The 14745-nt window shown below is 46.6% G+C and overlaps 2 protein-coding genes across 2 annotated transcripts; one reads left to right on the top strand and one right to left on the bottom strand.

The window, feature by feature from the left end:
* The first annotated feature begins 1470 nt into the window (after positions 1 to 1470).
* On the top strand, positions 1471 to 8311 carry LOC121396651 (guanylate cyclase activator 2B-like). Its single transcript, XM_041571827.1, has 3 exons — positions 1471 to 1695; positions 5619 to 5793; positions 7734 to 8311. Exons 1-3 carry the CDS (start codon positions 1627 to 1629, stop codon positions 7799 to 7801), a joined length of 312 nt encoding a protein of 103 aa, XP_041427761.1. The 5' UTR covers positions 1471 to 1626; the 3' UTR covers positions 7802 to 8311.
* A 165-nt stretch (positions 8312 to 8476) lies between these two features.
* LOC108697274 (uncharacterized protein PB18E9.04c-like) lies at positions 8477 to 11267 on the bottom strand. Its single transcript, XM_041570666.1, has 6 exons — positions 10661 to 11267; positions 9895 to 10560; positions 9467 to 9757; positions 9213 to 9368; positions 8734 to 9114; positions 8477 to 8640 (listed from the first exon to the last, which is right to left on the bottom strand). Exons 1-6 carry the CDS (start codon positions 11265 to 11267, stop codon positions 8477 to 8479), a joined length of 2265 nt encoding a protein of 754 aa, XP_041426600.1.
* Positions 11268 to 14745: the final 3478 nt, after the last annotated feature.

The following is a 14745-nucleotide window of genomic DNA, read 5'->3' on the forward strand; positions in this document are numbered from 1 at the left end:
TCACAATTATCTTAAAAGTATTGCAGAGGATTTTGAGTCGAAGTGATTGCGGTTCTGCCAGACTGGTCGAGGAGGCCTTGGTACCCTCTTTTGAGGAGGTTATCCATAGACAACCCCATGAGACTTCCCTACAAGCAAGATCTGCTGAACCAGGGCCTCCTCTTCCATCTTGTGCCTCAACAGTTACATTTAGCGGAATGGAGATTCAGCTCAACAGGGTGAGAGAAAGGGGTTTTTCTGAAGCACTTTTATCGGTACATTGTCCAAGTCCAGGAAGAGTAGCACCACCTTGGGATACCTTCCGTTCTTGGGCTACAAAACAGGGGGTTAATCCTGTTAACCCAGAAGTGATCCAACTTTTAGAATTCCTTCAGGCAGGTTTGGATAAGGGTCTTAGTGCAAGGATCCTTAAAATCCAAGTATCTGCTCTTTTTCGGCGGTCCTAGGTATGCAACTCTCCAATGACCCATTAGTGGTCCGATTTTTAAGATCTGCGGTGAGAATAAGACCTCCAATTAGACAGTTTTTCTGGTGGCAGCTGCTTCGGGTGGAAGAGTATTTGAGCTTCAAACCCTAATGGCAAATCCTCCTCACACAATTTTCACTGATCAAGGGGTGACCCTCAGACCAAGTCTAAGTTTTTTACCGAAGTGTCCAGTTTTCATTTGAACGAGCCTTTATTTCTTCCAGCCGTTGGTGTGGAGAGGTCAGCTCTGGAAGCAAATGTCCTGGTGACCTGGTGACTAGAAGTAGATCGAAACACTACGAAATCCTTTAGAAAGTCTGAAAGACTCGTCATTATCCCTTGAGGAGCAAACAAGGGACAAGCTGCCTCGATTGGCTCAATTCACAGATGGAGCGTAACGGTAATTAATCAACTCGTTAGAGGGGCAGAAAGCACCGGAGGGGGTCAGGTCTCATTCCACCACAGGGGTGGCAATTTCTTGGGCAGCAGAAGCAGGAGGGTCTACAGATGATATTTGTAAGGCAGGGACCTGGGCTAATCCTAACACTTTTGTCAAACATTATCGTTTGGATGTTAGGGCGACCCATAAGAACTCATTTTGGTCAAAAGGTTATTAAGGTATTAAGTTCTGAATAAAACTCTCATTCGTTCCTGTGTTTCCCTTATTATTGCTTCTGTATTTACCCCAAGGTTAATGCTGACCAGGGATGGCCGGGAAAGGAGAATCACTGTAAGTCTGATACGATTCTTCCTTCTGGTGCAATACAGGGGGCCACAGATACACTTGGGGTACAGCTTTCCCATTAATGGGGGCTCATTTCCAGAGCCAGAGGATGGTGAGAAATAGGGTGAATCTGTTCTCAATTGGGGCAATGTGTCGGATCCCCACCCTTTATCAGATCAGAGGATGATGTTTATCTGTGTCTCCAGCAGGAGGGCCCGGCCCAGGCCATAAAAGCCGATTGCTGTTTCTCAGGAGAGTAGGAATGAGCTCAGTCACACCTTGAAGTCATTATTAGCAGTTAGAGGCAGAGCTTTGGGCAGGAAGAGGTTAAACCAGGCTGAGTTTATAAGTTACCCTTTAGCCGACTGGAGAACAAGAGTGCAGGGAGTTGCAGCGTCAGCCTCAGAACAACCAGAGCCTCCACTCACCCCCTGCCATGAAATTCCTCCTGCTCTCCCTCCTGCTGATCCTCCTGCTGGGGAGCTCACAAGGGGTTAAAATACAGGTGAGTATTATGGGGGAACTCCCTGCACCCCACGGCTGGTTGGTACAAAGAAAGGAAAAGGTCAAATCCTCTCTCTTATCTCGAGAATTGTGCGACACAATCACCCCGACAAATAGAGTCACTGAGGAAGAACTCCCAGTTACCTTTATCCTCCTTGCAGGGAGTTAGGTATATGGGCAACTCTAAAACTGAGTGGAGGTAGGAATCAGGACAATATGAGGGTGAGTGAGGGGTGGAGTGAAGCACAATATGAGGGTGAGTGAGGGATGGAGTGAAGGACAATATGAGAGTGAGTGAGGGATGGAGTGAAGGACAATATGAGGGTGAGTGAGGGATGGAGTGAAGGACAATATGAGGGTGAGTGAGGGATGGAGTGAAGGACAATATGAGGGTGAGTGAGGGTTTGAGTGAAGGACAATATGAGGGTGAGTGAGGGATGGAGTGAAGGACAATATGAGGGTGAGTGAGGGATGGAGTGAAGGACAATATGAGGGTGAGTGAGGAATAGAATGAAGGACAATATAAGGGTGAGTGAGGGATGGAGTGAAGGACAATATGAGGGTGAGTGAGGGATGGAGTGAAGGACAATATGAGGGTGAGTGAGGGTTTGAGTGAAGGACAATATGAGGGTGAGTGAGGGTTGGAGTGAAGGATAATATGAGGGTGAGTGAGGGTTGGAATGAAGAACAAAATGAGGGTGAGTGAGAGATGGAGTGAAGGACAATATGAGGGTGAGTGAGGGTTTGAGTGAAGGACAATATGAGGGTGAGTGAGGGTTGGAATGAAGGACAATATGAGGGTGAGTGAGGGATGGATTGAAGGACAATATGAGGGTAAGTGAGGGTTTGAGTGAAGGACAATATGAGGGTGAGTGAGGGTTTGAGTGAAGGACAATATGAGGGTGAGTGAGGGTTGGAATGAAGGACAATATGAGGGTGAGTGAGGGATGGAGTGAAGGACAATATGAGGGTGAGTGAGGGGTGGAGTGAAGCACAATATGAGGGTGAGTGAGGGATGGAGTGAAGGACAATATGAGAGTGAGTGAGGGATGGAGTGAAGGACAATATGAGGGTGAGTGAGGGATGGAGTGAAGGACAATATGAGGGTGAGTGAGGGATGGAGTGAAGGACAATATGAGGGTGAGTGAGGGATGGAGTGAAGGACAATATGAGGGTGAGTGAGGGATGGAGTGAAGGACAATATGAGGGTGAGTGAGGAATAGAATGAAGGACAATATAAGGGTGAGTGAGGGATGGAGTGAAGGACAATATGAGGGTGAGTGAGGAATAGAATGAAGGACAATATAAGGGTGAGTGAGGGATGGAGTGAAGGACAATATGAGGGTGAGTGAGGAATAGAATGAAGGACAATATAAGGGTGAGTGAGGGATGGAGTGAAGGACAATATGAGGGTGAGTGAGGGATGGAGTGAAGGACAATATGAGGGTGAGTGAGGGTTTGAGTGAAGGACAATATGAGGGTGAGTGAGGGTTGGAGTGAAGGATAATATGAGGGTGAGTGAGGGTTGGAATGAAGGACAAAATGAGGGTGAGTGAGGGATGGAGTGAAGGACAATATGAGGGTGAGTGAGGGTTTGAGTGAAGGACAATATGAGGGTGAGTGAGGGTTGGAATGAAGGACAATATGAGGGTGAGTGAGGGATGGATTGAAGGACAATATGAGGGTAAGTGAGGGTTTGAGTGAAGGACAATATGAGGGTGAGTGAGGGTTTGAGTGAAGGACAATATGAGGGTGAGTGAGGGTTGGAATGAAGGACAATATGAGGGTGAGTGAGGGATGGAGTGAAGGACAATATGAGGGTGAGTGAGGATTGGCGTGAAGGACAATATGAGGGTGAGTGAGGGTTGGAGTGAAGGAAAATATGAGGGTGAGTGAGGGTTGGAATGAAGGACAATATGAGGGTGAGTGAGGGTTTGAGTGAAGGACAATATGAGGGTGAGTGAGGGATGGAGTGAAGGACAATATGAGGGTGAGTGAGGGATGGAGTGAAGGACAATATGAGGGTGAGTGAGGGATGGAGTGAAGGACAATATGAGGGTGAGTGAGGAATAGAATGAAGGACAATATAAGGGTGAGTGAGGGATGGAGTGAAGGACAATATGAGGGTGAGTGAGGGATGGAGTGAAGGACAATATGAGGGTGAGTGAGGGTTTGAGTGAAGGACAATATGAGGGTGAGTGAGGGTTGGAGTGAAGGATAATATGAGGGTGAGTGAGGGTTGGAATGAAGGACAAAATGAGGGTGAGTGAGGGATGGAGTGAAGGACAATATGAGGGTGAGTGAGGGTTTGAGTGAAGGACAATATGAGGGTGAAGTGAGGGTTGGAATGAAGGACAATATGAGGGTGAGTGAGGAGATGGATTGAAGGACAATATGAGGGTAAGTGAGGGTTGAGTGAAGGACAATATGAGGGTGAGTGAGGCGTTTGAGTGAAGGACAATATGAGGGTGAGTGAGGGTTGGAATGAAGGACAATATGAGGGTGAGTGAGGGATGGACTGAAGGACAATATGAGGGTGAGTGAGGATTGGAGTGAAGGACAATATGAGGGTGAGTGAGGGTTGGAGTGAAGGAAAATATGAGGGTGAGTGAGGGTTGGAATGAAGACAATATGAGGGTGAGTGAGGGTTTGAGTGAAGGACAATATGAGGGTGAGTGAGGATGGAGTGAAGGACAATATGAGGGTGAGTGAGGGATGGATTGAAGGACAATATGAGGGTGAGTGAGGGATGGAGTGAAGGACAATATGAGGTGAGTGAGGAATAGAATGAAGACAATATAAGGGGGTGAGGGATGGAGTGAAGGACAATATGAGGGGGGGTGGAGTGAGGGATGAGTGAAGGACAATATGAGGGGGTGAGTGAGGGTTGGAGTGAAGGATAATATGAGGGTGAGTGAGGGTTGGAATGAAGGACAAAATGAGGGTGAGTGAGGGATGGAGTGAAGGACAATATGAGGGTGAGTGAGGGTTTGAGTGAAGGACAATATGAGGGTGAGTGAGGGTTGGAATGAAGGACAATATGAGGGTGAGTGAGGGATGGATTGAAGGACAATATGAGGGTAAGTGAGGGTTTGAGTGAAGGACAATATGAGGGTGAGTGAGGGTTTGAGTGAAGGACAATATGAGGGTGAGTGAGGGTTGGAATGAAGGACAATATGAGGGTGAGTGAGGGATGGACTGAAGGACAATATGAGGGTGAGTGAGGGTTGGAGTGAAGGACAATATGAGGGTGAGTGAGGGTTGGAGTGAAGGAAAATATGAGGGTGAGTGAGGGTTGGAATGAAGGACAATATGAGGGTGAGTGAGGGTTTGAGTGAAGGACAATATGAGGGTGAGTGAGGGTTGGAATGAAGGACAATATGAGGGTGAGTGAGGGATGGAGTGAAGGACAATATGAGGGTGAGTGAGGGTTGGAGTGAAGGACAATATGAGGGTGAGTGAGGGTTGGAGTGAAGGAAAATATGAGGGTGAGTGAGGGATGGAATGAAGGACAATATGAGGGTGAGTGAGGGATGGATTGAAGGACAATATGAGGGTGAGTGAGGGTTTGAGTGAAGGACAATATGAGGGTGAGTGAGGGTTGGAATGAAGGACAATATGAGGGTGAGTGAGGGATGGAGTGAAGGACAATATGAGGGTGAGTGAGGGTTGGAGTGAAGGACAATATGAGGGTGAGTGAGGGTTGGAGTGAAGGACAATATGAGGGTGAGTGAGGATTGATGGATTGGGTCATTGCCTTTAGATGTATTTTACCCCTAAATTCCATGTGGTTGCTAGGCGCAGTGACCTTGGCAACGCAAGTACAAATATTCTGAATAGCGTTAGTGCCCTACTTACCCCCAAATCCTCAGGCAAATAAATGCCCGGAGCGACCAATTTGAGCTTCTCATTCCTCTTCCCCAGGTTGGGAAATTTACTTTCCATGTGGACTCGGTGCTGGAGTTAAAGAAAGTGATGGAAAGTGATGGAAAAGATCTGACCCAATCGTCCCAGGATCTGTGTCATAGCTCCGCCCTCCCGGAAGAATTTAACCCAATCTGTGAGGAGGAGAACCCCCCGGAAATCTTCATTGAGTTGGGTATGTCCCCTGCACCCCAATATCATCATTATATGTCTATATATTCCTATACTGTATATGCACCCCTCATACATGGCCAGTTACATCATCAGTCATTATTAGTGACTAGTGATGTCATTACTGTCACATGATTGACTTAAACCTGTCTTTATATGGTCACAGAAGCCCTAAGTGACTTCTAATATCCTTATCGTTTACAGTAGGGGGTACATTATCCCTTATAATACATGAGTGATACTCAGAGTTCCCTGTATAACTCAGCCTGCAGCCTTGTGCCTTTATATGGTCACAGAACAACCCCTCAGTGATTTCTAATATCCTTATCATTTACAGTTGGGGGTACATTATCCCTTATAATACATGAGTGATACTCAGAGTTCCCTGTATAACAGCCTGCAGCCTTGTGCCTTTATATGGTCACAGAACAACCCCTCAGTGACTTCTAATATCCTTATCATTTACAGTAGGGGGTACATTATCCCTTATAATACATGAGTGATACTCAGAGTTCCCTGTATAACTCAGCCTGCAGCCTTGTGCCTTTATATGGTCACAGAACAACCCCTCAGTGACTTCTAATATCCTTATCATTTACAGTAGGGGGTACATTATCCCTTATAATACATGAGTGATACTCAGAGTTCCCTGTATAACTCAGCCTGCAGCCTTGTGCCTTTATATGGTCACAGAACAACCCCTCAGTGACTTCTAATATCCTTATCATTTACAGTAGGGGGTACATTATCCCTTTTAATACATGAGTGATACTCAGAGTTCCCTGTATAACTCAGCCTGCAGCCTTGTGTCTTTATATGGTCACAGAACAACCCCTCAGTGACTTCTAATATCCTTATCATTTACAGTAGGGGGTACATTATCCCTTATAATACATGAGTGATACTCAGAGTTCCCTGTATAACTCAGCCTGCAGCCTTGTGTCTTCATATGGTCACAGAACAACCCCTCAGTGACTTCTAATATCCTTATCATTTACAGTAGGGGGTACATTATCCATTATAATACATGAGTGATACTCAGAGTTCCCTGTATAACTCAGCCTGCAGCCTTGTGCCTTTATATGGTCACAGAACAACCCCTCAGTGACTTCTAATATCCTTATCATTTACAGTAGGGGGTACATTATCCCTTATAATACATGAGTGATACTCAGAGTTCCCTGTATAACTCAGCCTGCAGCCTTGTGCCTTTATATGGTCACAGAACAACCCCTCAGTGACTTCTAATATCCTTATCATTTACAGTAGGGGGTACATTATCCATTATAATACATGAGTGATACTCAGAGTTCCCTGTATAACTCAGCCTGCAGCCTTGTGCCTTTATATGGTCACGGAACAACCCCTCAGTGACTTCTAATATCCTTATCATTTACAGTAGGGGGTACATTATCCCTTATAATACATGAGTGATACTCAGAGTTCCCTGTATAACTCAGCCTGCAGCCTTGTGTCTTTATATGGTCACAGAACAACCCCTCAGTGACTTCTAATATCCTTATCATTTACAGTAGGGGGTACATTATCCCTTATAATACATGAGTGATACTCAAAGTTCCCTGTATAACTCAGCCTGCAGCCTTGTGCCTTTATATGGTCACAGAACAACCCCTCAGTGACTTCTAATATCCTTATCATTTACAGTAGGGGTACATTATCCCTTATAATACATGAGTGATACTCAGAGTTCCCTGTATAACTCAGCCTGCAGCCTTGTGTCTTTATATGGTCACAGAACAACCCCTCAGTGACTTCTAATATCCTTATCATTTACAGTAGGGGGTACATTATCCGGTAGTAATATTTCGGTGAGCTATTGTTGAGGATTGGTGTTATGGAATGTTTACTTCCCCTTTATATTTGTATAAATGACAGTTGGACCTGGTATCACTGGGACTGACATTATTTTCTGTCGTGTTACAGTTCGGGCCCTGGAGAACTTTGATGAATGTGACATTTGTGCCAATCCGGCCTGTCCTGGCTGCTCCTAAGAACTTTTCGGGAATTACTGGCGCTGATTGGCCCAAATCCCAGGGCCTCTGATTATTCCCAAAAATTACAGAACCTGGGTCATTGGCCCCTCTGATTCTTTCCTATTGTCTATGGGTGCTGGGAGTCCCTGCGGCAGTTTTGCATGGGGATATGGATTGTCCCAGACTCCCAATTCCCGGGGGGGATGGGCTGCTGTATAATCTCTGCCATAATGTTGATTGCAAGCTCTACAGGTCCTCCTGCCTATGAACTGCATTGGATACAAAGAGAAATTGATCTGCACTGCTGCTTTGCTTCAGAATCATAATAAGAATAATTGTACAACAAAGAGGGATCGGGAGTCATGGAGTGCGGTGCCTTTGTACCCTAAATTAGTCTTAGGCCTGGCTCTGTCTAATCCTGCCCCCTGTACCCTTGGGGGGGACCAACTCTGATTGACCCCCCAGTGGATCCCCCAATAGATGTTCCATTAAATTCTTCTTCTGAATAAACATGATCTTATTGTCTCAGTCATTGGTTATTTGTCCCACTTACATCTGGACCCTCACAAAACCCCCATCTGAAGCCCCACGGGCAAGTGGACCAGCCCCTTGATCAAATTAGTACTAAGAGCCCATTTAATTAACCCTGTATTTCTCTTGTACCCATCTACTGTATCTGCCAATGCAACTGATTCATGGAGAGAATCCCACAGGTACAGGGTAAGGTGATGGTGGTGCCTGAGGTACAGGTGAAGATGATGGTGGAGTCTGGGGAGCAAGGAAGATGATGGTGGAACCCAAGAAGCAGGAGTAGGTGATGGTGGAACCTGAGGAACAGGGAAAGTTGATGGTGGAACCTGAGGTACAAGGACATAAAAAGGGAACTTGAGGCACATGAGATGATAGAGGAACTCAAGGAGCAGGGAATATTATGGTGGAGTCTGAGGTACAGGGGAAGATAATAAGAGAACCTAGGATATAGGGGAAGATGATGGAAGAACTTGAGGTACAGGGGAAGATACTGGTGACACCTGATGATGGTGGATACTGAGGTACAGGGGAAGATGATGGTGGAACCTGAGGTACAGGGGAAGATGATGGTGACACATGAGGTACAGGGGAAGATGATGGTGGGACCTGAGGTACAGGGGAAGATGATGGGGGATTCTGAGGTACAGGGGAAGATGATGGTGACACCTGAGGTACATGTGAAGATGATGGGAGAGCTTGAGGTAAAGGGGAAGATGATGGGAGAACCTGAGCTACAGGGGATTCTAAGCTACAGGTGAAGATGACGGTGACACCTGAGGTACAGAGGAAGATGGTGGAACCTAAGATACAGGGGAAGATGATGGTGACATCTGAGGTACAGGGTAGATGATGGTGGAATCTGAGGTACAAGTAAAGATGATGGTGACACTTAAGGTACAGGGGAAGATGATAGTGGAACCTGGGGTACAGAGGAAGATGATGGGGGATTTTGGGTTAAGGGAAAGATGTTGGGAGAACTTGAGGTAAAGGGGAAGATTCTGGTGATACCTGATGATGGTGGATTCTGAGGTACAGGGGAAGATGATGGTGGAACCTGAGGTACAGGGGAAGATGATGGTGTCACATAAGGTACAGGGGGAAATGATGGTGTGACCTGAGGTACAGGGCAAGATGATGGGGATTCTGAGGTACAGGGGAAGTTGATGGTGGATTCTGAGGTACAGAGAAAGATGATGATGACACTTGAGGTACAGGGGAAGATGATGGGAGAACTTGAGGTAAAGGGGAAGATGATGGGAGAACCTGAGGTACAGGGGAAGGTGATGGTGGATTCTGAGGTACAGTTGAAGATGATGGTGACACTTGAGGTACAGGGGAAGATGATGGTGAAACCTGAGGTACAGGGGAAGATGATGGGAGAACTTGAGGTAAACTGGAAGATGATTGGAGAACCTGTGGTACAGGGGGAGGTGATGGTGAAACCTGAAGTACAAGGGAAGGGGATGGGAGAACTTGAGGTACAGGGGAAGATGATGGTGACACCTGATGACGGTGGATTCTGAGGTACAGGGGAAGATGATGGTGACACTTGAGGGACAAGGGGAAGGTGATGGTGGAACCTGAGGTACAGGGGATGATGATGGTGACACTTGAGGTAAAGGGGAAGATGATGGTGGGAGCTGAGGTACAGGGGAAGATGATGGTGACACTTGAGGTACAGGGGAAGATGATGGTGGGACCAAAGGTACAGGGGAAGATGATGGGGGATTCTGAGGTACAGGGGAAGGTGGTGGTGGTGACACCTGGGGTACAGATGAAAATGATGGGAGAACTTGAGGTAAAGGGGAAGATGATGGGAGAACCTGTGGTACAGGGGAAGGTGATGGTGGATTCTGAGGTACAGGTGAAGATGATGGTGACACTTGAAGTACAGGGGAAGATGATGGGAGAACTTGAGGTAAAGTAGAAGATGATGGGAGAACCTGATGTACAGGGGAATGTGATGGTAGATTCTGAGGTACAGAGGAAGATGATGGTGACACTTGAGGTACAGGGGGAGATGATGGGAGAACTTGAGGTTAAGGGGAAGATTATGGGAGAACTTGAGGTACAGGGGAAGGTGATGGTGGATTCTGAGGTACAGAGGAAGATGATGGTGACACTTGAGGTACAAGTGAAGATGAAGGTGGAACCTGAGGTATAGGGCAAGATGATTGTGATTCTGAGGTATGGATGATGGGAGGATGATGGGAGAACTTGAGGTAAACTGAAAGATGATGGTGACACTAAAGGTACAGGGGAAAATGATGGGAGAACTTGAGGTAAAGGGGAAGATGATGGGAGAACCTGAGGTACAGGGGAAGGTGATGGTGAAACCTAAGGTACATGGGAAGATGATGGGGATTCTGAGGTACAGGGGAAGATGATGGGGATTCTGAGGTACAGGGGAAGATGATATTGGGACCTGAGGTACAAGGGAAGATGATGGTGACACTTGAGGTACAGGGGAAGATGATGGGAGAACCTGAGGTACAGGGGAAGATGATGGTGGATTCTGAGGTACAGGGGAAGATGATGGTGGAACCTGAGGTACAGAGGAAGATGATGGTGAAACCTGAGGTACAGGGGAAGATGATGGGGATTCTGAGGTACAGGGGAAGATGAGGGTGGGACCTGAGGTACAGGGGAAGATGATGGTGACACTTGAGGTACAGGGGAATATGATGGGAGAACTTGAGGTAAATGGGAAGATGATGGGAGTGCCTGAGGTACAGGGGAAGGTGATGGTTGATTCCGAGGTACAGATGAAGATGATGTTGACACTTGGGGTACAGGGGAAGATGATGGTGGAACCTGAGGTACAGGGGAATATGATAGGAGTTCTGAGGTACAGGGAAGGATGATGGGAGAACTTGAGGTAAACTGGAAGATGATGGGAAAACCTGAGGTACAGGGGAAGGTGATGGTGGAACCTGATGTACAGGTTTGACATATGTGATATGATGTATAATCAGTTAAAATTGGGTACCATTTCTGAAATAATCAAGTTTCTCTTTACTCTCCCCCTCTAAGCAACAGGTAGGTCTAATATATCTTATAGGGAAGCTCCCTTTCCTAGCAGATATATTGGAGTTCACTCAAATAACCGACTCCAGCTCTGCATGTAGAGAGACAGGGTTTCAGCCTGAGACAGTTCTCCAAAAGTGTGAGCACTAATACATCTTCCAGACAAGGAGGCACCTCCCAAAAGCGGAATCAAAATCTGACTCCTGCATGAAGAGAGAATAGAGAGAGACATGTGCTGAGAGACAGGAGAGTGAAGGGTGACTTGATTATTTTAGAAATAGTAGAAAGTCATTGGGAAAAGTCTTTATTTCTGGGGAACTGAAATCAACTGAAATGAAACAAGTCTTGGAAGGTGCAGCAGAGTCACTAGAAGGGAGCCGTGTTTTAGGGGGGCAGCAGTGTCAATTGGAGGGACCCAGGAGTTAGTAGGACATTGGAAGGTCCAACCTTTGGTCAGGGCTCCCTTGGCTCATTCATTATGAGGAAATGCCAAGCTTCTGTGATATCTAGGGGAGCAAATACACCTTCACCCCAAGTCAAGCCATTACTGACCCTCCAGTTGGCCACATGTGTATCTAGGGTTGCCACCTTTTCTGGAACAAAATATATATTATGTAACTATATATCTATATGTTTTCCTTATTAATAACATTGGGATCAAGCCAGGTGGCAACCCTAGGTGTATCCAGGAGACCAAATGTGCAAATTGTCCTCCATATCTGCCCCAACTGCCACGTCACTCCTCCAAACTGAACCCCCAGACCCGGGCCTATGGTGACAAAATATGAGGGGTGGCACGCCATCCAGACACTTTCTGAGGAGCACTGGGGGAAGTGTGGGTGCTAGGACCGTGTCCATAGGGGCGTGGCCTAGGGGTGATCAGGCAGGAAGTCCGGCCCTGGCCCACCCCAGTTGGGGACCCCTGCTCAGAGAGTAGGGTTGCCACCTTTTCTGGAAAAAAATACCGGCCTTCCTATATTTTTAGTGTTTTTTTTCCCTATAAATAACATTGGGATCAACCATCATTTTGGCCAGTAAAATACCGGCCAGGTGGCAACTCTAACAGAGAGAGAGAGGACTGAGTATGACACAATCTCCCACAATTCTCAGCGTGTGCTAAATATAGGCAAATGGACAAGTCCAACTCCACAGGGAGGTTCCACATATTTGCCACCAAAGGATCAATATCCCAATCAATGTGCTGGGGGTGGATTGAGCTGGAACAATAGAACGCTAGCTCTTTTCTCTCGTATCGGAGCAGTTTCAAGGTCGGGATGTGGGTGAAAGATCCTCAGAGGAGGAGGAGGAGGAGGAGGAGGAGGAGATGCCGCCAGTACAGGACTGGGAGTAACTTTGCCCTGAAGGAACATTCTCTTCTCTGGGCTCAGGACAAGTAAAGGTCATAACTGGGGGTTCACCACATTAGAGACTCCTGACTGACCACTTACCCAATATCATGAAGATTAAAGCGGCTAATGGTATCAGTGTCCTGAGCTGGTGCAATAAAAACGGGTGCACATTCAGATACTGGACACCCCTATATCCATGTGATGGTACCACTTAAATACAAAACAGATGCAGCACTCACAACCAGTAGCACCAATACCAGTTTGGACTAGTGGGAAACAGTGGCCACATTGTGGCACATATGCTTTATATCTCCTTTATTATTGAGGTTCCTGTCTGACCATGGGAAAGAGAACAGCCCAGGAGCAGGAAGTACAGAGAATCAGAGCTCTGTACCTGGGTAAGTACTGGGGGAGATTGGATTCACTTACCCAGGGGGAGGTTCCTGTCTGACCATGGGAAAGAGAACAGCCCAGGAGCAGGAAGTACAGAGAATCAGAGCTCTGTACCTGGGTAAGTACTGGGGGAGATTCACTTACCCAGGGGGAGGTTCCTGTCTGACCATGGGAAAGAGAACAGCCCAGGAGCAGGAAGTACAGAGAATCAGAGCTCTGTACCTGGGTAAGTACTGGGGGAGATTGGATTCACTTACCCAGGGGGAGGTTCCTGTCTGACCATGGGAAAGAGAACAGCCCAGGAGCAGGAAGTAGAGAGAATCAGAGCTCTGTACCTGGGTAAGTACTGGGGGAGATTCACTTACCCAGGGGGAGGTTCCTGTCTGACCATGGGAAAGAGAACAGCCCAGGAGCAGGAAGTACAGAGAATCAGAGCTCTGTACCTGGGTAAGTACTGGGGGAGATTCACTTACCCAGGGGGAGGTTCCTGTCTGACCATGGGAAAGAGAACAGCCCAGGAGCAGGAAGTACAGAGAATCAGAGCTCTGTACCTGGGTAAGTACTGGGGGAGATTGGATTCACTTACCCAGGGGGAGGTTCCTGTCTGACCATGGGAAAGAGAGCAGCCCAGGAGCAGGAAGTACAGAGAATCAAAGCTCTGTACCTGGGTAAGTACTGGGGGAGATTCACTTACCCAGGGGGAGGTTCCTGTCTGACCATGGGAAAGAGAACATAGTTACATAGTTACATAGTTAAATTGGGTTGAAAAAAGACAAAGTCCATCAAGTTCAACCCCTCCAAATGAAAACCCATCATCCATACACACACCCCTCCCTACTTTTAATTAAAATTCTATATACCCATACCTATACTAACTATAGAGTTTAGTATCACAATAGCCTTGGATATTATGTCTGTCCAAAAAATCATCCAAGCCATTCTTATAGGCATTAACTGAATCAGCATCACAACATCACCCGGCAGTGCATTCCACAACCTCACTGTCCTGACTGTGAAGAACCCTCTACGTTGCTTCAAATGAAACTTCTTTTCCTCTAGTCTGAAGGGGTGGCCTCTGGTACGTGATCCACTTTATGGGTAAAAAGGTCCCCTGCTATTTGTCTATAATGTCCTCTAATGTACTTGTAAAGTCTAATCATGTCCCCTCACAAGCGCCTTTTTTCCCCCAGAGAAAACAACCCCAACCTTGTCAGTCTCCCCTCATAATTTAACTCTTCCCTCCCTCTAACCAGTTTAGTTGCACTTAGTCTCTGCACTCTCTCCAGCTCATTTATATCCCTCTTAAGGACTGGAGTCCAAAACTGCCCCCATACTCCAGATGAGGCCTCACCAGGGACCTATAAAGAGACACAATTAGGTTTCATCCCTTGAGTTAATGCCCTTTTTTATACAAGAACTTTATTTGCTTTAGTAGCCACAGAATGACACTGCCCAGAATTAGACAACGTGTTATCTACAAAGACCCCAAGATCCTTCTCATTTAAGGAAACTCCCAACACATTGCCATTTAGTGTAGAACTTGCATTTATATTATTTTTGCCAAAGTGCATAACCTGCATTTATCAACATTGAACCTCATTTTCCAGTTTGCTGCCCAGTTTTCCAGTTTAGACAAATCACTGTGCAAAGTGGCAGCATCCT

Source organism: Xenopus laevis, chromosome 7S, assembly GCF_017654675.1.
Source record: "Xenopus laevis strain J_2021 chromosome 7S, Xenopus_laevis_v10.1, whole genome shotgun sequence".
In the NCBI taxonomy this organism is placed as follows: domain Eukaryota; kingdom Metazoa; phylum Chordata; class Amphibia; order Anura; family Pipidae; genus Xenopus; species Xenopus laevis.